General features: G+C 35.1%; 1 protein-coding gene across 7 annotated transcripts in view; it reads left to right on the top strand.

Annotated features, from left to right (window-relative positions):
- The window catches only part of MKLN1 (muskelin 1), a 334,164-nt gene that overhangs the window by 234,023 nt on the left and 76,274 nt on the right, over positions 1-23,867 (top strand). For 6 of the 7 annotated variants that reach the window (XM_040643986.1, XM_040643985.1, XM_040643988.1 and 3 more), the window contains 4 exons: positions 1,779-1,888; positions 4,595-4,787; positions 20,480-20,557; positions 22,859-22,924. In XM_040643986.1, coding sequence (XP_040499920.1) covers positions 1,779-1,888; positions 4,595-4,787; positions 20,480-20,557; positions 22,859-22,924 — 447 coding nt within the window. Of the gene's footprint in view, positions 1-1,778; positions 1,889-4,591; positions 4,788-20,479; positions 20,558-22,858; positions 22,925-23,867 lie in introns of those variants that run through there. The other variant, XM_040643989.1, reaches the window with a different exon arrangement.

Raw genomic sequence — 23,867 nt, 5'->3', positions numbered from 1 at the left:
GGCTGGCTCAGTTGGTGGAGCTCAATGAGACTCTTGATCTTGGGGTTGGGAATTTGAGCCCCATGTTGGATGTAGAGATTACTTAAAAAGTAAAATCTTTAAAACTAAGAAAAAATTCAATATATACCACTGAGATTTTGATTGAGATTACATTAAATTTATAATTAATTTGAGGGGAACTGGCATGTTTACAATATTGAGTTTTCCCATTTAAGAACATAGTATGTCCTCTCATTTATTCAATTCTTAAGTAACATTTTATATTTTCTTCAATAGATCCTGCCTATATTAAAGTTTATTCTGAGATATTGTAAGCTCTTGTGACCATTTTAAAGGGGACTTTTCATTAAATTTTCTAGTTGGTTATTACAGGTAGAGGGAAAACTGATTTTCATGTTTACCTTGCATACGATCTTGTTTTTCATTTGCATCTCTTGAATTTTTTATGAAGATAGCTATATCATCTTCAAGTTATTCTGTTTTTTCTTAATTTTTTTTTCTTTTACTGCTTGGCTAAGATCTCCCATATAGTGTTGAATAATAGAGATGATTGGGCTTCTTTGTCTTGTTCCTGACTTGAGTGGCAATACTTAATGTTTCTCCATTAGGTTTAATTTTTGATATTTAACAAAAAATTTAGGTGAGGTAGTTTTCTTTTGTCTTCTATTTCTTACATATTAAGAGGTGTTTTTTTTTCTAATGCATAGAAAATAAATTTTATTAATTTACTCTTAGCACCACGTGAGGTTATCAGACACATTTTTTACTTTGTTAACGTGATGATTTACACTAATATAGCTTCTATTATTGAACCATCCTTCCATTCCCGGAATGAACTCTATTTGGTTACAGTGAAAACCTGGTAGAATTTTTTTGCAACTTTATTTATTTTTTTAAAGATTTTATTTATTAATTTGACAGAGAGAGACAGCCAGCGAGAGAGGGAACACAAGCAGGGGGAGTGGGAGAGGAAGAAGCAGGCTCCTAGTGGAGGAGCCTGATGTGGGGCTCGATCCCAGAACGCTGGGGTCACGCCCTGAGCCGAAGGCAGACGCTTAACGACTGAGCCACCCAGGCGCCCCGCAACTTTAAAAAAAATTTTGAATTTGTACTTATAGCTAAGATCAGCCTTAAATTTTTTTTTTTTTTTAAAGATTTTTATTTATTTTATTCAACAGAGACAGAGACAGCCAGCGAGAGAGGGAACACAAGCAGGGGGAGTGGGAGAGGAAGAAGCAGGCTCACAGCAGAGGAGCCTGATGTGGGGCTCGATCCCATAACGCCGGGATCACGCCCTGAGCCGAAGGCAGACGCTTAACCGCTGTGCCACCCAGGCGCCCCGAGCCTTAAATTCTTTTTCTTCTGATTTTGTTTTCAGGGTTATGCCACTTGTTAAGTAATTGAACTTTTGATCTCTTTTGTCCTCTGATGCAGTTTAATTTGTATAACGATTATTTGTTTCTTGCGGGTTTGATAAAATTTGACTGCTAAATCATCTAGCCCTGGTCCTGTTTTTAGAGGGGTAGATAAATGAGCACTTTGAATTTATTTTATAGTGTTTTCATAAATTAAACCCCTTGATGGCATGGATCGTATTTTCTTTTTTTTTTTTTTTACTGTAGCCCCAGAACCTAATAATACAGTGTTAGGCTTATAGAAAATGTTCTGAAAATTTGTTGAATGAATTTAAATGGACATGAATAGTGATTTTACTGTGCAGAAGTTTTATTTGAACTATGTTAATTTTTTTTTTTTCTTTCTTCCTTTTCTCCACAAAGTTCCACTCTTATCCTGGGGACCCAGCTTTAACTTTAGCATCTGGTATGTTGAACTTAGTGGCATTGATGATCCAGATGTAGTACAACCCTGTCTCAACTGGTATAGCAAGGTAGGACTGTATTTTAAAATCCTGGTTTTATGTTTCTGATGCCTATAAAGGGAGAAATGTGTCAAGCTTTTGTCTTCATTGGGAATAATTTAAAATACTGAGAATAGTAACAACTATAATGATTAATCAGCTGACATTTATTATTTGCATTCTGTCAGCTGCCAAGCAATCTTTATAACTTATTTAATCATTACCACTCTATGAGATAGGTACAGTTGTTATCCCTGTTTTATAGATGATGGAATGGAGCAACTGAGAGTTTGAGTATCTTGCTCAAGTCTACACAGTTCACAGTTGTAAAGTGCCCAAGCCAGCATATAAACTCAGGCCGTCTAGCTCCAGAGTCTGCCATTATGTATATTATTAAACCTATCTGATCCTGAATTTTGTTTTCAACCTATATTGATAGAAATATTTTAAACACAGTTTTCAGTGGGGTCGCATTGATTCTGTACTGCTTTTATAATACGTTACTCCGTTGTGTTTGTTGAGTAAAATAGGAATATTTACTTTTCCTTCAAAGAATTTGAAATAGCTTCTGTAAATATTATGATTTTGTGCTTATAGGAAGTATAAAAATTATATTTAACAATTTTGTTCAGAGATCATTTTATACAGTAGATGCAGCCTGAAAAAATGTGAGTTTAAGTTATTGAGAAATAGGTCTTTTGGCTTTTTTGCATACCTTTTATGCTTTGTTTTTTGTTTCTGATGTATATTTATTCGACTCTCATAGCTTTTTTTTTTTTTTTTTTTTTTTTTTTTTTTGATAGGGGGGCTCTCTCTTTCTTGTCAAGGAGATGATAAAGCTTTAGTCTATTCACTACCTCCTGTTACTTTTATTTGCAAGTAAGGGTGAACCGATCTACTCATAGGATATTGGGAGGCACTGTAAATTCTTTCTAAGGTTTTTCATATAGAATTTCAGCTCTTTTCTGGTTGGTTTAATTGAGGAACTCTTTGACTAATTTATTTTTGGCATTTGATTATTTTCAACTTAAAATAGATGCTGACTTTTGATATTTTTCTGTATTTTTCATATATTCTTGGATTTCCTGTAATACTGTAAGATCTTTCAAGGTAGAGACAGTATTTTTAAACATTAAAAATCACCTTTACAGTGTTATGCACATAGTTGTATATACTTAGCATCTTCTAAATTCTATTGGTTCTTTTAAAAAAAATAATAATTACATTTCTGTGATACTTGAATACAATTTTCCCTTTAGCCTGTGATGTATGTGTGTATTTTAGTATACTCACACAAATCTCCTGATACTGTAGAAAGTTGCAAATTTCACTTGTTACCCCAACAGTGTGGAAAGATTATATTTGAGAACATAAAATTGTTCAGTCTTACTCACTTTTCAAGTTTGCTGCATTTATTATGAACCTCTAGAAATTAGATAAAGTCTGCACCTCTTTGAGTTTCTTGTTTTAAAGCGTTGAGGTTCTATTATTTCATAAATTTTCTCCTGCTATGTATCCGTGTGCAACCTGATAGAAAACTTATAATATGGATATGATTCACAGTCCTGAAGTCAGCATGATACAAAGGTATTACTGTTTAATATGGTTCCAGATAGTTGTGATAAGTCTTTATTTAGAAGCGAAGGGTAAGAAATAACAAAGTTCATTTGGATAAAGAATCAATCTTTTGTTATTTGAATAAGGAAAATCTTGGTTAAGTGTAATGCTTAAGGAAAAATGTTTTGACATTTTATTAGTAAAAAAATCAGCCAATTATAAATTGATTTGTGTTTCAACTCTTATAAATCTTCCTAAAAGGTAGCATTTTTGCCTTTTAAAAGAATAATGCTTACGAGTAAATCATATTTTTGTTTGGTTAGCATGCATTGCTGCTTTGTCATTAGTTAATTTTGTTAATTTTTATTTAGGAAATTTGTGGAAAGTTCACAAATTTCATAAAATATCCTTGAAGTTACTGGTTTTTTTTTTTTTTTAAGTTTTTATCTGAGCTTGTATTTTTGGCATTCATCCTAATAGGGGAGAGTTAGTACATTGAACATTCTTCTTTGTGGATTCTAGTTAATAGAGATTTTTACTTTATAGCTGTGTAATAGATGAGGTAGCCCAGGCTTAGAGAAAAATATAAAATTTAAGTAACCTTTTTCTCGTCATTTTGAGTCATAAGCCCTGTTTGTGATTTTTGAAATACATAGAACACTTGATAATGTTTGCTTTTCATATAATAACTTGAACTAAGAACCAAGAACAGAAAGCATAATATAACTTACATATATTATTTAATGGTTTCTATGCTTTCAGTACCAACATTGTAATGTGATGAGTAAACACGGTGGAAGTTACAGTCTTTGCAATCTTAAGTGGCCTTAGATTAACAGTTTCTCTGCTTTTTTAAAAGTTCAGGCTCTAAAATTAGGTTTAGTTTCATCTTTTTATATCTTTCATCTTCATGAAATATATACCTATGGATATATATGTATATCTGTATATCTTCATCTCTTTTGTATCCTTCTGCTATATACCTTTGTGACTTTTGGCAAGTTACTATAATTGACTAAGCTTCAGTTTTGCCTTCAAAGTGGAAATAATAATGATACTCATGAATAGTACAATGCTTAGCACATAGTAAACACTGACGTTAGGTTAGTTGTCACTTATTGCCTACAGTAATAACTAAGCAGATCTCTTCCTTCCGTACTTTCTCTTGTGTTCCAGTAGTACCGTGAACAGGAAGCTATTCGCCTTTGCCTAAAACACTTCAGACAACACAACTATACAGAGGCCTTTGAATCGCTACAAAAAAAAACCAAGATTGCCCTGGAACATCCCATGTTAACAGATCTACATGATAAACTGGTGTTGAAGGGTGATTTTGATGCTTGTGAAGAATTGATTGAGAAAGCTGTAAATGGTATGTTTAAACAAACTTAGTTTATTAAGGTGATTTCAAATATATACAAGAAACAGTTTTTTGAAAAGAATATAATCTTACGCCAATTATTAGTTTACTTTTTTTCCCCTCTTTTTACTCTGTAAAGATTGTTAGCTTGTTGAATTATGTGCTGCTTTTATATAAGATAGATCCATAATGATACTTGGAAAAGCAAAAAAGAGGCATATTTGAACTCGCATATCTAAATCTAAATTGCCGTCTTGGGAAACCATGGAAGCACACATTTTCGTTTATGAATGCTAACATTGAGTAGCAGTAAACAATGTTACAAAAAGGCTTTAAATGTTACCTTCTGTTTTGCAGGCCTATTCCTTTATGTATTTTTGTTGATAGAAAATTACCATTTTTAATGGCATAATTTGGCATAATGGATAGTTGGATACGTTAAAAAATATTAGTAAATAGTTACAATGAATGAGGAGATTTGTACTGGAAACATCTGTGTGATGTGGATGCTACATAATTGCTGATTTTATTGGATGGTTTATGATCTGGTTTTGAAAGAAATGTGAATATTAGAACATGATATAATCTCCAAAGATAATTGTTTTGGAGGATGACATCTATTTGAATATTAAAGCTCTGGTATGGTTTGTTATTTTTAAAAAGGATCTCTTATTTTATAGAATGGTATTCTTTTAAAAAATAATCTCCCACAGTAACAAAGAACAGAATAGGTTCTATGGTATAATAGGAAAAAATATATTGGAGCGCCTAGGTGGCTCAGTCAGTTAAACATCCAGCTCTTGCTTTCGGCTCAGGTCGTGATCCAAGGATTCTGGGATTGAGTCCGGCTTTGGACTCCCTGCTCAGTGGGGAGTCGGCTTCTCCCTCTCTCTCTCCCTCTGCTCATCCCCCCTGCTCCTGCTTGCGCATGCTTGCACGCTCTCAAATAAATAAATTAAAATCTTTAAAAAAAAATTTTTTTTAAATAAATATTTGGTCTTTGTTTCCTAAAACTCTTAGAATTTGGTGGAGGGATAAGAGTGTTTTTTTGTATGCTGAGATAACAGGTGGCCGGGGTCCCTAAGCTTCAGATTTCTAGAAAGACCAAACCCTGTGTGTAGAGGGCTGAAACTTTGAGCCCCACCCCCCACCCTGACCTCCTGGGAGGGGAGAGGGGTCAGAGGTTGAGTTCAATCACCAGTGGCCAGTGTTTTCATCAATCATGTGTAAGTAGTAGAGGCTCAAAAAAAAAAAAAAAAAAAAGCCCTAAACATTGAGGTGCTGAAGAGGGCATAGAAAACACAGGCGCACGCACACACACTTTCTCTCTCGCTCTCTCTCTGTCTCTCTCTCTCTCTCTCTCCATTCTCTCACTCACTCTGGTGAATTATTGAACCTGAGGGGGGTTGTGGGATTCTCAGGTTTATAGGCAGTAAATAAGTAGTACAGGTGGCCTGGGACTTGGGGTTGGAATCTGAAGTGGGGATAGTCTTGTGGGACTGAGCCCTTTAACTTATAAGGATCTGACTAGGTAACTTCAGGTAGATAGTCTCAGAATTGAATTGTTGGATACCAGTTGGTGTCAGAAAATTGGAGAAACAGCTGGTGTGAGAAAAACCCCACACATTTGGTATTAGAAACATTGTGAATAAAAACAGCTTAGTGCTCAGTATAAAACTTATGGAATGAAATTTGGTGATTTTTTTAGTAGAAAGAACTAGACTTTCTCCATTCTCTGCTTTCATGTATTTTTTTTTTAAGATTTTATTTATTTATTTGACAGAGATAGAGACAGCCAGCGAGAGAGGGAACACAAGCAGTGGGAGTGGGAGAGGAAGAAGCAGGCTCATAGCGGAGGAGCCTGATGTGGGGCTCGATCCCAGAACGCCGGGATCACGCCCTGAGCCGAAGGCAGACGCTTAACCGCTGTGCCACCCAGGCGCCCCTCTGCTTTCATGTATTTTAATCTTATCTCTGTTATCATCCATTATTATGTGCTCATTTATCAGATAGGTTGACTATTTTACAACTGAAGAAAATGGAACCAGTACTGCCTTCTTTGAGTTTATAAATTTTAAATTAACTTAAAATGAATTGCTTCTGGCTCCATTGCTTTGTAAAAACAAACCTGCCTCTCAGCCTTATACATTGGTACTGCTTATTTAATTGGTAATGATATTTGCAAATAAATGATTACTATGTTTGAAATAGAGTAAACTTTGGAGTATAAATAAATAGAATATATATTATTATTAATCTCTTCCCAAACTGTTAAAATGCCATCAATGAAAGTATAAATGTATGTATGCCATTTCCAAGAATGAATTCTATATTTTTTTAACCTGAAGATGAGGAAGTCACAAGTATTTTCATGATTTGTTAATTTTGCTTCAAATCTTTATCTTAAGGCATGTAATATATTGTTAAGGTGAATAACAATGAGAACAACAAAAACCACTGGCAACTTTATGCTACTACTAGGCTAGAAACAGTTATATTTAAAAACTGTGTCTGTGGGGCGCCTGAGTGGCTCAGTTGGTTAAGTGTCTGCCTTTGGCTCAGATCATGATCCCAGGATCCAGGGATGGAGCCCCAGATTGGGCTCCTTGCTCAGTGGGGAGCCTGCTTCTCCCTCTGCCTGCCCCCTCGCCCTGCTTGTGCTCTCTCTCTGTCAAATAAATGAATAAAATCTTTTTTTTTTTTTAAAGATTTATTTATTTAACACAGAGAGAGACAGCCAGCGAGAGAGGGAACACAGGCAGGGGGAGTGGGAGAGGAAGAAGCAGGCTCATGGTGGAGGAGCCTGATGTGGGGCTCAATCCCATAACGCTGGGATCACGCCCTGAGCCGAAGGCAGACACTTAACCGCTGTGCCACCCAGGCGCCCCTATGAATAAAATCTTTTTAAAAATAAATAAAATAAAATAAAAACTATGTCTTGATCAATATACTCGTTTAAGAGAAACTGTTAAGATCATGCACAGCTTTGCTAGTATAGGGACTTAAGTTACCTTTCTGGCTGTAGGAAGGGCCCAAGTTTTAGGGAAAATTGGTCGTTTCTGTATTCTTGAGACTTAGAACCGACTCATATTTTTTGTACTCCTCAACTGGCTTGGAACAGTGTTTAGTTAATAAACATTCCTTCCAGGGTTGTTCAGTTTGCTGCTGACTTCACTGATGATGATTTGTTGGACAAATAAGGAAGTAAACACTGCAGAGCTTTTTGGCTTCTGCTCCACTAAAAACATAGCAGAGAAGGGCAAGAAGTTCCTGTTTGCTAAATAGGAAAGCCTAGGGAGTCAAAAGCATTTTACAATGGAGGAAACAAAAATTATGTTTGGCGTATCTTAGTGTGTTCTTCAAATATGAGTATTTGAGATATTCGAGAGAAAGTCTCTGTAATAGGCTTCCTATTTGTTAGAAACACCCCTACATTTATATTTAATTTCATTACAGGTCCAGTACCCCTGGCCAGTTATTGCTATTTTTTCCCTGACAGTGCCGGGGGTGGGAGGGGAGTAGAATCCAGTGATGATGGGCAAAAGTAATCATCTAGGAACAGGAAATATTCAAAGAAAACCTAACCTCCCTTTGCAGTGTTTATCTTATTTCCATTCAAGTTTGCTTTTGTGAGATAAGGAAGGGATAAAGTTTAATACCATGGTCCTAAAGTTTCAACTGTAGGTCTTCATCTCCTTCCCACTTTTCTTTCTCCTCTCCCTTTTCTCTCTTTCCCCTCTTCTATTATTTCTTCTCACTCCATGGTTTATGTGGTGGTTGATAATTATGTGGCAGGCCTGTTTCCCTCTCAGCATTTTTTTTTTTTTTTGGAGCGAGATCTCAAGTCTTGCTGGAGTTACCTTTGTGGCAAGGTTTTTAACTACAGATTTAATATTGTTAATAGCAATAGGGCTGTTCATATTCTGTATATCTTCTTGAGTGAGCATTGGTAGTTTGCATCTTCTAAGGACTATTCGCATTTCATCTAAATTGGTGAATTTATTGGCATAAAGTTGTTATATCTTTATGACATCTTTATGTCATATCTTATTCTGAAATTGGTGATTGCTGGTTTCTTTGTCTTTGTTTCTTTTTCTTCTATTTCATTGATTTCTACCTTTATTATTTCCTTTTTTCTACATAGTTCAGTTTTAATTTGCTCTTCTTTTTCTAGTTTCTTAAAAACGAAAGCTAAGGCCATTAACTTGAGACCTTTCTTTACTAAGCATTTGGTGTTAAAGTTATCTTCGAAATGTAACCGAGCCAACATGAATTCACTCCTTGGTGAGTCAGAAACTGCACCAGATCGAGTTGTTGCACAAAGAAAACTTTTATTTACAGCAAAGAAGGAGATCACAGGGAATGGCTTCCAAAGCTTTGACTCCCTGAGAAAGGGTGAATTGGGTTCCTTTTGTTTAGGGTTGGGATGAGTATTTAGATTGGGAAGCCTTGTCTTCATATGTAGAGGTGAGCATAAGATGACGCATGTGCCTTAAAGAAACATGCCTACACATATATTGTACGTTATGTGAATGAAGCGGAGGCTCCTCCTTGGGTGGAGATTTTAGTATTATAATGAGGTAAAGGCAGTTGTTCCTTCCAAGGTCACTCCATGGTCCTTCTGTGCAGGTGCAGGTTGGGATTTAGCTCAAAAGGTCTGGGTGGTCTGGGCCTGCGGGTGGTCTGGGCTTGCAGGAGGTCTTGTCAGGGCAGTCTCCATCACCTCAGGGGTGCTTTCAGGTTTCATTTACCTGAGTTAAGAGCTAAACAGAAAAGAATAGCTTACCGAAAAATGTAAGACAAAGGTTAGTGAGTACAAGCAGGTGGGCAGTAAAAGTGTTAGGTCTTGGGATCTAGTTGGTGACATAAAAACACTGCTAGCTGTATATCACAAATTGTGCTGTGTTGTGTTTTCATTTCTGTTCAGTTTAAAATACGTATGCATAAGGACCAGCCCTATGCCTTACTTCTCTTGTGCTTAATCTCTTGGCCAGGATATTTAGTACAAGGGTGAGATGACGTAATGATAGTGGATATCCCTATATAGTTCATGATCTCAAAACAAATGCTTTCAACATTTCCTTGTGAAGTATGTTATTTGATCTGGGGTTTTGGAGATCCTGTATTAGAGTCCTAGATTGCTAAGAGTTTATGTTATAAATGGGTATTGAATTTTACCACTTTTTCCTCTGTCTTATGTGATAACATTTTTCTTCCTAAACTCTATTAATTGAAATCAGTGATTGGTTTTCTAATGTTAAACCTCAGATATACTTAACTTTGCATTTCTCAGATAAATCTATCTTTCTCATATATTTTTTGGTCTGTTTTGGATTTAGATGGATTAATGTTTTGTTAGAATTCTTCCAACTATATTTTCATTAGTAAGATTGGCCTTGTAATTTTTCTTTATCTTACCTTTCTCTTGAGGTTTAATATTATTATTACACTGATCTCACATAATGTGTTGAGGAGTTAACCTTTTCTTCTTATAATCTGTGTATGTGTAAGATTTGAATTCTTTCTCATATGCTTGGTAGAATTTGTCATTATGCTATTTGTGCTTAGAAACTGCTTGGGGAGGGGGCGCCTGGGTGGCGCAGTCGTTAAGCATCTGCCTTCGGCTCAGGGCGTGATCCCAGCTTTCTGGGATCGAGCCCCACATCAGGCTCCTCCCCTGGGAGCCTGCTTCTTCCTCTCCCACTCCCCCTGTTAGTGTTCCCTCTCTCGCTGGCTGTCTCTGTCAAATAAATAAATAAAATTAAAAAAAAAAAAAAGAAATTGCTTGGGGAAAGTATTTTTGTCACAGTTCAACTTATTTAAATGTTGTAAGACTATTCAAGGTTGTTTGGTTGGTTCAGCTTTTAACAAGTTACCTTTTTCTAGGAATTTATCAGTTTCGCTTAAAATTTCAAACTTACGGGCATGAAAATATACCTAATATCCCCTTGTTTAATGTTTTCAGGATTTCTTGAAATATCTTTCATGCCTTCTATTTCTCATTTATGAATTCTTTTTTCCCCCCATCACTCTCACTGTCACCAGAAATTTCTTAAGTTTATTGGTCTTTTGAGGAAACCAGTTTCTGGTTTGTTGATTCTTCCTGTTATTTGTAAAGTCTTCGACTGTTGCTGTAGTTGTCTTCTTTCTCTCTTTGGAACTAAGTTGCTGTCTTTTTGTAACTTACTAAGGTGGATGCTTGGCATATTAATTTCCAGACTTGTTATTTTCCCATATATACATTTAAGTATATAAATTCCCCTCTACTTATTTTTTAGTTGTGCTATGAAATATTTTCATTTTTGTCCAGTTCAACAATTTCATTATGAAATAATATGGCTCTTTTGTAAGCCATAGTTATATAGAAATGTAGTTTTGTTTTTCATTTCTAGATTAAATACCCAAATTTCAGATTTCTTTTTTTTTTTTTAATTGTTAACTTATTTCTAGCATGAATGCATGGTAGTCAGAGTACATATTCTATAGAATTCTAGTTCTTTGAAATTCGATGAGACTTACTATATGGTCTAGTTTGTTTAATTTTTATAAACATGTTATACATACTTGGACAGAATATGAGTTCTTTATTTATTGGGGCAGTTTTCTGTATATATCCAATTGGTTCAGTTTGCTAACGATGTTCCACAAATTTTCTTTACCAACAGTGATTTTCTGTCAGATTCTCTCAGCTACGAAGAAAAATGTTAACTCTTTCTACTGTGATTTTGGAATTGCCCATCTCTTATGGATTTGTCCAATTTTGCTTTATATATTTTGAAGCCATGTTTCTAGGTATATATAATTTAAATTCTTTAATTTTTTTTTTTTAAGATTTTGTTTATTTATTTGACAGAGAGAGACAGCCAGCGAGAGAGGGAACACAAGCAGGGGGAGTGGGAGAGGAAGAAGCAGGCTCCCAGCCGAGGAGCCTGATGTGGGGCTCGATCCCAGAACGCCGGGATCACGCCCTGAGCCGAAGGCAGATGCTTAACAACTGAGCCGCCCAGGCACCCCTAAATTCTTTAATTTTAAATTAAATCTTATACCATTAGGAAATGTGTTTTTATCTCTAGTAGCATTTTTTAAAATTTTTATTTTTTGTTTCACTTCAATTAATTAACATATAATATATTAGTTTCAGAAGTAGAGGTCAGTGATTCATTACTCTTATATGATAGCCAGTGCTCATTACATCACGTGCCCTCCTTAATGTCCATCACTCAGTTACCCCCTCCCCTCTAGCAACCCTCAGTTTGTTTCCTATAGTTAAGAGTCTCTTATTGTTTGTCTCCCTCTCTGATTTCATCTTTTTTTATTTTTTCCTCTCTTACCTTTGATCCTTTGTTTTGTTTCTTAAATTCTACTTATGAGTGAGATCATATGATAATTATCTTTCTCTGATTGACTTTTTTCACTTAGCATAATACCCTCTAGTTCCATCCATGTCCTTCCAGATGGCAGGGTTTCAAATTTTTGATGGCTGAGTAGTATTCCTACACACACCCCACATCTTCTTTATCCATTCATCTGTCGATGAACATCTGGGCTCTTTCTACAGTTTGACTGTTGTGCTATTGTGGACGTTGCTGCTATTAACATTGGGGTGAAGGTGCCCTTTCGGATCACATTTGTATCTTTGGGGTAAATACACAGTAGTGCAATTGCTGGGTCATGGGGTAGCTCCATTTTCAACTTTTGAGGAACCTCCATACTGTTTTTCAGAGTGGCTGTACCAGCTTGCATTCCTTCCAACAGTGTAAGAGGTTTCCCCTTTCTCTACATCCTCGCCAACATTTTTTGTTTACTGACTTGTTAATTTTAGCCATTCTGAGTGGTGTGAGGTGGTATCTCATTGTGGTTTTGATTTGTATTTCCCTGATGCCGAATGATGTTGAGCATTTTTTCATATGTCTGTTGGCCGTTTGTGTATCTTCTTTGGAGAAATGTCTGTTCATGTCTTCTGCCCATTTCTTGATTGAATTATTGGTTTTTTTGGGTGTTGAGTTTGATAAGTTCTTTATAGATTTTGGACACTAGCCCTTTATCTGATAAGACATTTGCAAATATCTTCTTCCATTTTATCAGTCGTCTTCTGGTTTTGTCGACTGTTTCCTTCCCTGCGCAAAAGTCTTTTATTTTGATGAAGTCCCAGTAGTTCATTTTTGCCTTTGTTTCCCTTGCCTTTGGAGATGTGTCAAGCAAAAAGTTGCTGTGGCCAAGTCTAGTAGTGTTTTTGCTTAAAGGCATAAATTGTCTTACATTAAGCTTTCATTGGTAAGTATTTGCATAATGTATCTTTTCTTACCTTTTTATTTTCAACCTTTCTGTTTCTCTTTTTTTTCTTAAAGAAGTATCTCCTATAAATTTAGGTCAAAAAAAATCTGCCTTCTTTTGATTTGAGCATTTATTTCATTTGCATGATTGAATTAGTGGTAAATATACAGGTTTAATATTACCATTTTATTGTATATACTTTGTCATGTCCTTTATTTATTCTTTTGGTTGTTAACTCTTAAAACTTTTTAATCTTTTCATTTTTTTCTTCTTGTTTGGAAGCAACATACTTTGTTTATCTAGACTTTATGATTAGTCTAGAAATTACAGCAAGTATACATATTTAACAAAATTAATCAGTGCCTTTTCCCTTTTCCCATATTAGGACTTAGTGGACTTTCAACTCCCATCTAGTCACCTTCCAACTCATAAGTTATTGTTGTCCTTTATTTTGATACCACATTCAAAGACTATAAAATATTACTGTTCTTACACTATTCAGTGTTCAGTAATTCTACCCAAGTATTTACTAATTTTTTTGTTCTTCAGTAATATTTGCATCTTTGATCTTTTTTTTTTTAAAGACTATTTATTTGAGAGAGAGTGTGAGTGGGGGAGGGACAGAGGGACAAGCAGACTCCCTGCTGAGCAGGGAGCCTGACATGAGTCTTGATCTCAGGACCGTGAGATCGTGACCTGAGCTGAAGGCAGATACTTAACTGACTGAGCCACCCAGGTGCCCCGATCTTGTATCTAGGATCATTTTTCTTCTGCCTTAAGCATATATCCTTTAGGATTTCTTCTTCTCCTCCTGCTGCCCTCCTCCTCCCTTCCTCCTCCCCTTCTACCACGTACTCCTTCTTCCTTAAAGAGAGAGAGAGAGTGCTCATGCATGCGAGCAGGGGGGCAGAGGGAGAGAGAGAATCTTAAGCAGGCTCCACACCTAGCCTGGGGGGGTGCTCTGTCTCACTACCCTGAGATCACAACTGGAGCCAAAATCAGGAGTTGGACACTTAACCACCTGAGCCACCCAGGTACCCCTGTTATCTCTGTTTTGATGAGAAATGAGTTTGAAAGAACTTGGGGTATAGGTTTCAGTACTATTATATATGCTCTCTTTTTTTCCCCCTTTAAATCTTAGATGAGGTTTGAACATTTTCTTTTTTCCGCTTGGTAAAAACTTCCTAGGTTTCATTTTTTGTCATGTACTTTTTAAGAGGGTATTAACTATTGGAGACAAGAACAGCTTGTGCCTAGTTAGAACTGTATGAAATGTGTTTATTACAGTCTTAATCATAGAGGGAAAAAATGAGACGGTGTTGGACCTGGAGACTTTAAATAGTTTGAAAATTGTTAGCAACTCTGTCTTAGCATGCTTTCTCCTAAATGACATTTTCATTTCTTTTGCATAGTTTTACTTTTATCAGACCCTTCTGATTTCCTGCTTTAGATGTTTGTCAGAAATAGAAATACTAGCAACTGCCTGACTTCCTCTTAAAACATAGAAGTAATTTTTAAACTTAGGTAGTTCATAGGAATGTTTAAATGCCTCACTTTTTAATTTGTTTTTGAGACTTTCTAAAGAGTAGAATGGGTGTTGTCATATTTTTGTAGATAAGAATGTCATTATTTCAATAGAGAGACTACATTTTTTTTGCTGAATCATATAAAATATCTAGGAATACCAAAACAAAAGGCTTATTATTAGCAAGATCTTTCAAGAATTAGAAATATAGGGAGCGTGGTGAAAGTGTTTGGGATGCAGAGGTGTCAGCTTTTCATTTATTTTTAGATCTTAAAAGGGAATTCTTTTAAATTAAAACAAGGTACTGAAAGCAATGCATTTTGAAAAAAATCTTTACCCTGCTTTAATCTTTGCAGCATTTTAATTGATTATTTCAAGGGATTTCAAGCTTATGACTATTTGAGTTCTAGAAATTAAACTTTTTCTGTTAAAAAATAAAGTTTCAGGGCACCTGGGTGGCTCAGTTGGTTCAGTGGCTGACTCTTGATTTCAGCTCAGGTCATGATCTCAGGGTCATGGGATCAAGCCCTGTGTCAGGTTCCACACTCAGCACAGAGTCTGCTTGAGAATCTCTCCTTCTCCCTCTGCCACTCACACTCTCTCTCTCTCTCTTTCTCTAAAATAAAATAAATACAATCTTTTTAAAAAGTAAAGTTTCTGTGGCATGTAGTATTACTGTAGTATTACTGTTCATCAAAGCCTTAATGAGCATTTGCATTATTTTCTTTTTGAAGACATAAAAGAAGATTCTTAAAGCATGTCATTTCATTGAAAGTTACTGTTTCATTGAAAGTTATTATATAGCTATTCCATGTAACCTACTCCAGATCCATCTGGACTATTTATTGATAACCCAGTTTCCCTGGCAAGAGGCAGTAGTGCATATTAGAATAGATTAAATGAGAGTTGTCTTTAATTTATCATGTTTCTCTGTAAAATGCAAATACATATTTTTAAGTCGTTATAATATTTTTTGTTTGGAGTGGTTAGATGATTTAATATTATAACATGAATCAATGTCAAGAAGCTAATAATAGAGCTTGGATAGTTGGGAGTGAGAGGGATGTGAGAGGGCTGGAATTTATAGATTTCTAGCTTTTGTCTTATGTTAAGCCATGATATCTTTCAAAGAAGAGGTGTTTGGTTTGGTTTGGTTTTTATTTTGTTTTTTGATAGAACAGCTAGCTTCCCAAACAAGCCAGTGCTTATAAGGAACCACTTCCAGCCAACAGGAATGCTTCAGTAAGTAAGTAATCTAGGGTAGTGGCAAACCAGCATTCCAGAGAAGAAATGAAACATAAACTTTAGCCACAGTAGGAGTAGGTCTTCATTTAAGAGAGAGATTACACTGTTTCCTTTAAATCATAAATAATTTTTTTCAACTTTTTTTCTTTTTATTCTTTTAATACCGGATTTGTTTAATATGTAGTAGAATGATCTGGAATGGCAAGTTTTCTTTTCCAAAGTCTTGATTATTTTCATGTATTGTTGAATGGGTAAATTTTGCCATGTCTGTTACAGTGTTTTATGTTAGATTGTAATAAAAAAACTAATCTATTATATGTGTGTTAGTCCATTATATATATGTATCTATCTTTATTGTTAGTCTGGAGGGTCGAAAATATTTTGGACTTTGAGCTTTTTATACCTTTTTGTTGGGAGTCCTTAGGCGTGTTATTTAACTTCTTTGACCCTTAATTTTTTAACCTTTGCATTAATTAATAATCATTATAGTATAGGTTTAAGGACTAAATTAGTTTAACCTTTGTGGTGTCTTGCTCACAGTTGATACTCAGTAAAAGTCAGTTTTGTTTTGTTTTTCTTTTTTTGTAAGATCTTTTTTGGAAAGTTATTTCCAGATTTGATAATGCTGTATCTAAATAATTTTCTTCGTGTTTCATAAGAGTCTCCACAATAGAAGAGTAGGAGACATCAGAGAGAATTGTTGTCTTTTAGAATAGTGAAGACAAAAAGAATTCATTAGGGAGAGAGGGAGACAAATTTAAAAGTTCCTCAAATAATTTTTTTTTCAAATGTTTGCTTGACTACTCTGTGCAAAATAGTGTGCCTTGTTAGGGTGTCATTGTATACTAGAAATATGCTTTCTTGGAAGTAGAAGTTTTTTCTTGTTTTTTTTTGTGTGGTTTTTTTTTTATAAAGATTTTATTTATTTATTTGACAGAGAGAGACAGCCAGTGAGAGAGGGAACACAAGCAGGGGGAGTGGGAGAGGAAGAAGCAGGCTCCCAGTGGAAGAGCCCGACATGGGGCTCGATCCCAGAACTCCGGAATCACGCCCTGAGCCAAAGGCAGACGCTTAAGGACTGAGCCACCCAGGCGCCCCTGAAAGTAGAAGTTTTATGCGCAGTTTGTTTTAATGTTAGATACTTACTAACATTAAGATGACACAGAGGAAATGTCTACCGTGTGACTAGGAAAGTCCCCCTATTTCCTGCCTTTTTTTTTCTTTTCTAAGCTTTTATTATATACTGAACATATCTGATATTGTGCTATTAACTGTCCATTATTCAGGAGAAGATTAATTTTATCTACCTAGAATAAGACCATCATAATTTCTAGTATTTTAAATTTGGAGAAGTTAATATTTTAAATTTTGTGAGTAATATCCTCTGCAAGCCTGACTGTAAATAAACTTTGGACATTTTCGTCTCTCTTTGTCCTTGTTAAAAACAACTAATGTTACTGTATAAAGCACTGATTGTAGAAATGTAGATGTGTCTAGTGATCTGTGAAGAATAGACATTTCCCAGGGGTAATAAAGGCTATGAAAATGGCTTATGTCACAATATGTTACAATAACTATGTTACAAAGTTCTTTTGAGGTTTAGAAAATAATTCCATATATTAGTTGTTTTGTGGCTTCTGGTAATTGTAGTACTCAATGCAGAAAAATTGGGAAAACAGTGAAATACAAAGAAAAAACCCCCAATAAAAAAATCATCCTAATCCTGGAAACCAAAGAAAATCACTTAGCTTTTTGATGCATGACAGTGTTTTACTTTTTTCCACCCGTGTGTCTGTGTGTGTATTTACAGATTATTTTATGGAAATTATATAATGTTGGGGAGTTTGTTCTTTTTACTTTGAAAATTACTGACAATATTTTTGTAGGACAGTTGTGTTTGATAAAAGAAAAACAACATGAAGGTCTTGATGGGTAGAGTATTTGTAAGCTTTTTAGGTTAGTTAAGAGTGGGGGTAGAAGGATTGGTTGAAGAAACAATTAGAGAATTTAATTTTACTTGCAGTGTTCAGAAGGACTTGAAAAATCAGGGATGGGGTCCTTCATTTGAGTAGAACTGTTGATGTGATCACTCTTAAAAGAATTTTCCCCAGTGGATTATGAGTTCTCGTTCCAAGTAGTGCTATAAGGCTTAAGGAGAAAGAGGAGATGAAGACTTTCCTAAGATGAGCATAAGGTAAAATCGGCCAGACACACATAGTTCCAGTAAATATATTCGTTATAACAGTGGTGGAATCTTAGTGTGCCAGAATTTGGAAGGAACCTCTGGCCCTATCCTGCTCTTAAACACGAGTTTTATAGATAAGGAACTTACTTATCAAAGTTGTATAACTAATTACAATTAGTGTAAGAGATGTAGGTAGTATGGCAATTGGTTACTGTTAAAAAAATATGGAATTTATGACTTTTCTAATTTTCTCTATTTTTGCTTTGTATTTTTCATGTGTGTAGTTTCCTTGTCTTTCTTAGTTTTCTACTCATCCCTGCATATTCCTGTCTTTTACTTTTTTCTTTCTCTTCAGTTAGCCGTTATGTAGAATTAATGCATATATTTTAAAATCATTGTCTTTATCAAATAATTATGTCTTCTCTTTAAGCTTTTTTAAAAGGATTAACTTTTATGTGTCTTTCTCAAAACTGAGTAAAATTCACTTACTATGATTTGTGTCTATAGAATTCAAAATTTATGATTCATATTTTACTAGCATCATTAACAGGAGCCCCTGTTAATTTTATCTGAAAAAAAGTTTTCCAGTTCGTGTAGCGGGAGAGTATTGGTCAGAGTAGGCTGGATGGGTAAGAATTATCAGAAAAGCCCACGGGGGAGTAGATTTTGATAGAAACACTCTCACTAAAATAAGTCTTGAATCTACTTTTTCCCCTTACTGTAACAATTAAAATATAAATGCTAATGTCTGAGTGCTAACTTTCAAAGGAAAGACGAATATTAGAACTTTCTTTTTGCAAAAATTATGAAGTCCTAAAAGCAAAGAAAAAGAGCAACTAGAGGAGTATATGGGATGGAAGTTTTCAGTTAAAATCATCTGAAAAGACTTGTAAGCTAAAGGGTGTGGTTCAGTTGAGCTGCATAATTACCCAGAAAAGAAAGAAATTAGGGAGATCTCTGTATATTACACAGTCTGTGGCAAATGTGTAAGTCATGGAGAACGGACAGTTTTATTTATAAATTCTTCAGAAAAGTATTTACGTTAGGGACTAAATGAAGCAAAAGGGAAAACCTTTTTTCAGATTGAGATCGGAGTCAAATGATAGAATTTATACTAAAGTTGTCTTTGTAAGTTATAATCTGTATTGATTCATGTAATAGAAAACCCTTGTTTAAAAAGTAAGTATATGTTGTTATATGACATAGCAAGTCCAGAGGTAGATTTCATGGTTGGTCAGTTCAGTGATGCAGTTTCTTTTCCTGTCTCTGCTTTGTCATTATTGAATCGACTTCATTCTCATACCTGTGCAGATTGGCTGTACATTGCATACAGACAGGAAAATTTCCAGAAGAATAAAAGTAGATTTGTCTTCTTGGTGTGTTTATTTAGAAGCAAAGGAAACATTGGATGCATTAGCCAGAATTGGGGTCTACACCATTCTTAAATGAATGTTTGTTGAGGAGCATGGGATTAGGGCTTGATAATTATTTGGGATGAAATAAATATATATGGGGAGCTCAATCTCTGTAACCACTATGGCAGCCAGTGTAACAACTCCTCATAAGAAGTAAGTTACGAGGGGCACCTGGGTGGCACAGCGGTTAAGCGTCTGCCTTCGGCTCAGGGCGTGATTCCGGCGTTGTGGGATCGAGCCCCACATCAGGCTCCTCCGCTATGAGCCTGCTTCTTCCTCTCCCACTCCCCCTGCTTGTGTTCCCTCTCTCGCTGGCTGTCTCTATCTCTGTCGAATAAATAAATAAAATCTTTAAAAAAAAAAAAAAAAGAAGTAAGTTACGAATTTATTGATGAAATAAGTTCAGAAGTAAAGCAGAGTGAAACACGAGTCCCTGCCTACCACTTAAGAGCTGCATGATTTTGGTTAAGTTCCTTAGTATCTCTAAACACACATCTCCCCATCTGTAAAATGGAGATGATAATGCCTAGTTCATAAAGTTATTTTTTTAATTAAGTCATCTTTGTCTTAACTAAGACAGAATGAATTTTAACATTTCATAAGTATTTGGTGAATATGTAACTATACTTGCACCGGTACTTTTATCTCTGTGGTTTTATACTCAAAGAAAATCATGTAAAAATGGAATTTTCACTTTAAACAGTTAGTTTTGTTTTTCCTGAGGTTGTAAGGGCCTAGACCAAAGTTGTTGAGGCACTCATCTTCTACTCTAGTTTTCTTGTATTCGTCGTGACAAAAATGGGGAAAACATAGTAAATTTAGTATGAGCTGCCACTAAAACAAGTTGTTTACATGGTTGTATCAACTAATATTTTACTATTTATATTTGAGATAGAGTGAAAACTGAAGTGACACAGTTTCTGAAAATGTGCTATTATTAGGGTATTAGTGACATGTTAATAATTCCCCTTAATGTAGGCTTTTTTTCTTTTTTGCTATAATAAAAAGTGTAAGTCAGTTAAGGTATAAATAATTCTCTCTCATTCTTTGGTATTTGCAGATGGTTTGTTCAATCAGTACATCAGTCAACAGGAATATAAGCCAAGATGGAGTCAAATCATTCCCAAAAGCACCAAAGGTAAGCCTTATTTTCTAGGTTGTGAGTGGTTTTGCTTTAATGTCTCAGTTTCATTTTTTCCAGGGTAGCTCAAGTTTTAGAGTACTTTGTGTGAGAAATGCAAGTGTTTAACATAAGACATAGGTTCCTTAACTAGATGGTGGAGTTAGCTTACTACATTGAACTTTCCTTTTAAACCTTTTTGTTTTACCACTAAAACAGAAGATTGGGCAGTTTTTACACAGAATACCCTCATAAACTGCTTTTATAGAGATGCTGTAAAATTACAGGCTTAGTGTTGTAATGCCAAATGTGTTCCTGATAAACCCTCAGTTTTGCAGAATTGCTCACTAAAGCGAACAGGGCTTATAAGAAAAGTAGAAATGGGGCATATCATTCTAAATCTATGGAACTTTTTAAGCAGATACAAATGAGAACTAGTGTCGTAACCCGAATAAAAATAAATACTGGTACAGTTAACTGTTTATAGGCATTTATATTGAGCCTCACAGTGAGTTTGGAGCCTTCAGTGCTGGGACTCATGCTTCCTTCTTTGACTTGTCGACCTTAGAGGGTATTTATCAAAACTTAAAATCTGATCTAGAGCATGGTCTTCTCCATTAATCCATTTCTTCACTTGATCTTGACTCACTGCTTTGCCAGATGATTAATATAGTGGAAAGTATAGCAACTGTTTAGTGCAATTACTTGCATTAAAAGAAGGCAGTTCTGTGGATGTTCAGCTTTTTTCTGACAGTCTTCATAAATTGCTAAGCAATTCTCTTCAATTGGGAGAAAGCTCTCCCCTGATAGTGTTAAACATTAATATACTGGAGAAAATTGCTTACGAACGTCCATAATTTCTGTTATTCAGACATCATTTCTCTTGCTTTATCAGTCATTTTTGAGGTAATTTTTGTCAGAGAGACCCATGTTGTAGCAGACAGATTGTAATTGAGTATTTGAAAACTGATGGGTTAAATATATAAAATGCAAACATATTGGCAATAAATCTATTTTAGTGTCTTATTCTGTTCTTCAAAGTGGCAATACTGACTGAGGGGAAGAAGGAAGAAAAAGATAAAACATCAGTGATAACGAGCCACAAAATCTTAACATAACTGTATTGGAAAGGAGAAAGAATTTGCGGAGAACTTCTGAATGAGAAGTCCTTGAATACAGTAGTAATGGGATGAATGCTTCAGTTTGGCATGATTATTTTCTCTATATAAGAACTAACATTTCAGTATTTTTTCATAGTACCCTGGTGAAATTAGTAAAAGTTTGGATGGTCCCTGTTTTATATAGGAGAAAGCTGAAACATGGAAAATTATTAGCTAAAGTAATATATTTCAGTTAATAGAGGAGTAATAAAGAAACCTTAGGTTTTCTGGTTCATATCAAGACAGACATTAGAATCCTGTAACCTACTGAACCTTTGAAATGAAGTTATATCTTTGTTTATATTAAGATTTAGTATAAAGTAAGATTCAATACAAGTTGAACAATAGTTCTACAGAAGTTTAAAAGTTTCCCTGATTGTATTTCAAACTGCCTGTTAAGCTCCACGATGGAAATAGGAATCAAAAGGAAGTAAATCTTTTACTTTTCAGTCAGTACTCAAAATAGTTGGTACGTTAGGTGGTAATATAAATTAATACAAAACTTGGTGACATGTTGGTTTTCAGTGGCTTAGTTGTATGAACTTTAAAACTGCTCCTTATACTAATTAGGTATGCTTGGAATAGAGACCTGAGATCTAATTCTGTAGCTGCTTTCCACCTTCACTTTTTCATGCCAGTAGTTCAGAGTTTTTTGTCTTATGTTTTTGTGGAATATCCTGCGTCCTTGCTGATTTATGGCACTGGTCATAAATACATTGAAAATAGTTCCCTGTTGCATTAATAGTCTGAAAGCATTGGAAAAAAGAGCAGGGTATTTATTATAAACATAGTTATATTATTTCTTTTGAGTCTTTTACTTGTTCTTAACTTGAAAGAATAAATGTGTGTTAATTTTACTGTTCATTGCAGACTTACGAATGCAGTTACTTTGGATTTCCAGTTATTCTGTTATTCTTTTTTTTTTTTTTTAAGATTTTATTTATTTATTTGACAGAGATAGAGACAGCCAGCGAGAGAGGGAACACAAGCAGGGGGAGTGGGAGAGGAAGAAGCAGGCTCATAGCGGAGGAGCCTGATGTGGGGCTCGATCCCAGAACGCCGGGATCATGCCCTGAACCGAAGGCAGACGCCCAACCGCTGTGCCACCCAGGCGCCCCTGTGTTATTCTTTTTAAAGAACATATTTGTTTCTCCTTCAGGTGATGGAGAAGATAACCGACCAGGAATGAGAGGGGGCCATCAGATGGTTATTGATGTTCAAACAGGTGAGGAGTATTTGCAGTGGAAAGCAAATTCTTTTAAAAATTATACATTCTAAAATAAGCACAAAGATACTTCTTCCATTCATTGCAGAGGTGAAATGTTATCAGCCGTAATAACCAATTAGACAAATAAAATAGACATTAGCTATTATGTTAAATAAATGAGGAAGTAACACATGAGAGAAGGGAGGCTGCTGCACAGTTGAAATTAGGTAACCTAAAAGAAATGTGCAGCCATTTCTGTCTGTGAGTGTGTGTGGTTTTATATGTGTTTGATTGTTGTAGTAAACTGTGGAGTATTTCTGGATTTTCAGTGCACTTATATTTTAATGCCATAATATGGGAATTATTGCAAGAGAATGAAGATATTTTTTTTGAGAGAGAGAATATCAAATTAAGTAGCTTAAGTGTTAATAGATCCACTAATTGCTTAACACTGTTCACAAACCTATAAATAATTTGTTTTAGCTATTCTTTTCTGCCTTTTAGACTTTATTGTATAAGTTGCTACCAAAAATTTCCCTTAGGTTTCTACAGCCTGGGATAGCTTAGATACCATTGTATTCAGAGGTTAATTCTAAAATTATAGTAGGTTTTAAGTTACCATCTGGAAAAGCAAATACCAAGAATTCAGTATAATTTTACTTTATTATTTGGTTTTAGAATACTTTACTTCAGGGAGTGCCAATATCCATTCAAGTAATATTTTACTTTTTCCGTTCTGTTACTGTGTTATGCTGATTCATAGGGCCTCAGGAATAATTTTGTTGACTCATATCATAAAGTAAGGATAAAAATGATCACAATGTAGATAATAATCTCCTAGACATTAATGTAACAAGAAGTTATGATATCTCTTTTAAAATTAACTGCTAAATTTGTATAGTAACCTGTGAGCTGATTTAGGAGTATTACTAGTTTCTGTATGGAAGAGGTTCATTTCAGG

This window comes from Ursus maritimus, unplaced genomic scaffold (genome assembly GCF_017311325.1).
Source record: "Ursus maritimus isolate PB19 unplaced genomic scaffold, ASM1731132v1 scaffold_3, whole genome shotgun sequence".
Taxonomy (NCBI): Eukaryota; Metazoa; Chordata; class Mammalia; order Carnivora; family Ursidae; genus Ursus; species Ursus maritimus.
Note: the sequence above shows the minus strand (reverse complement) of the source record. Positions and strands in the feature narration are given on the sequence as shown.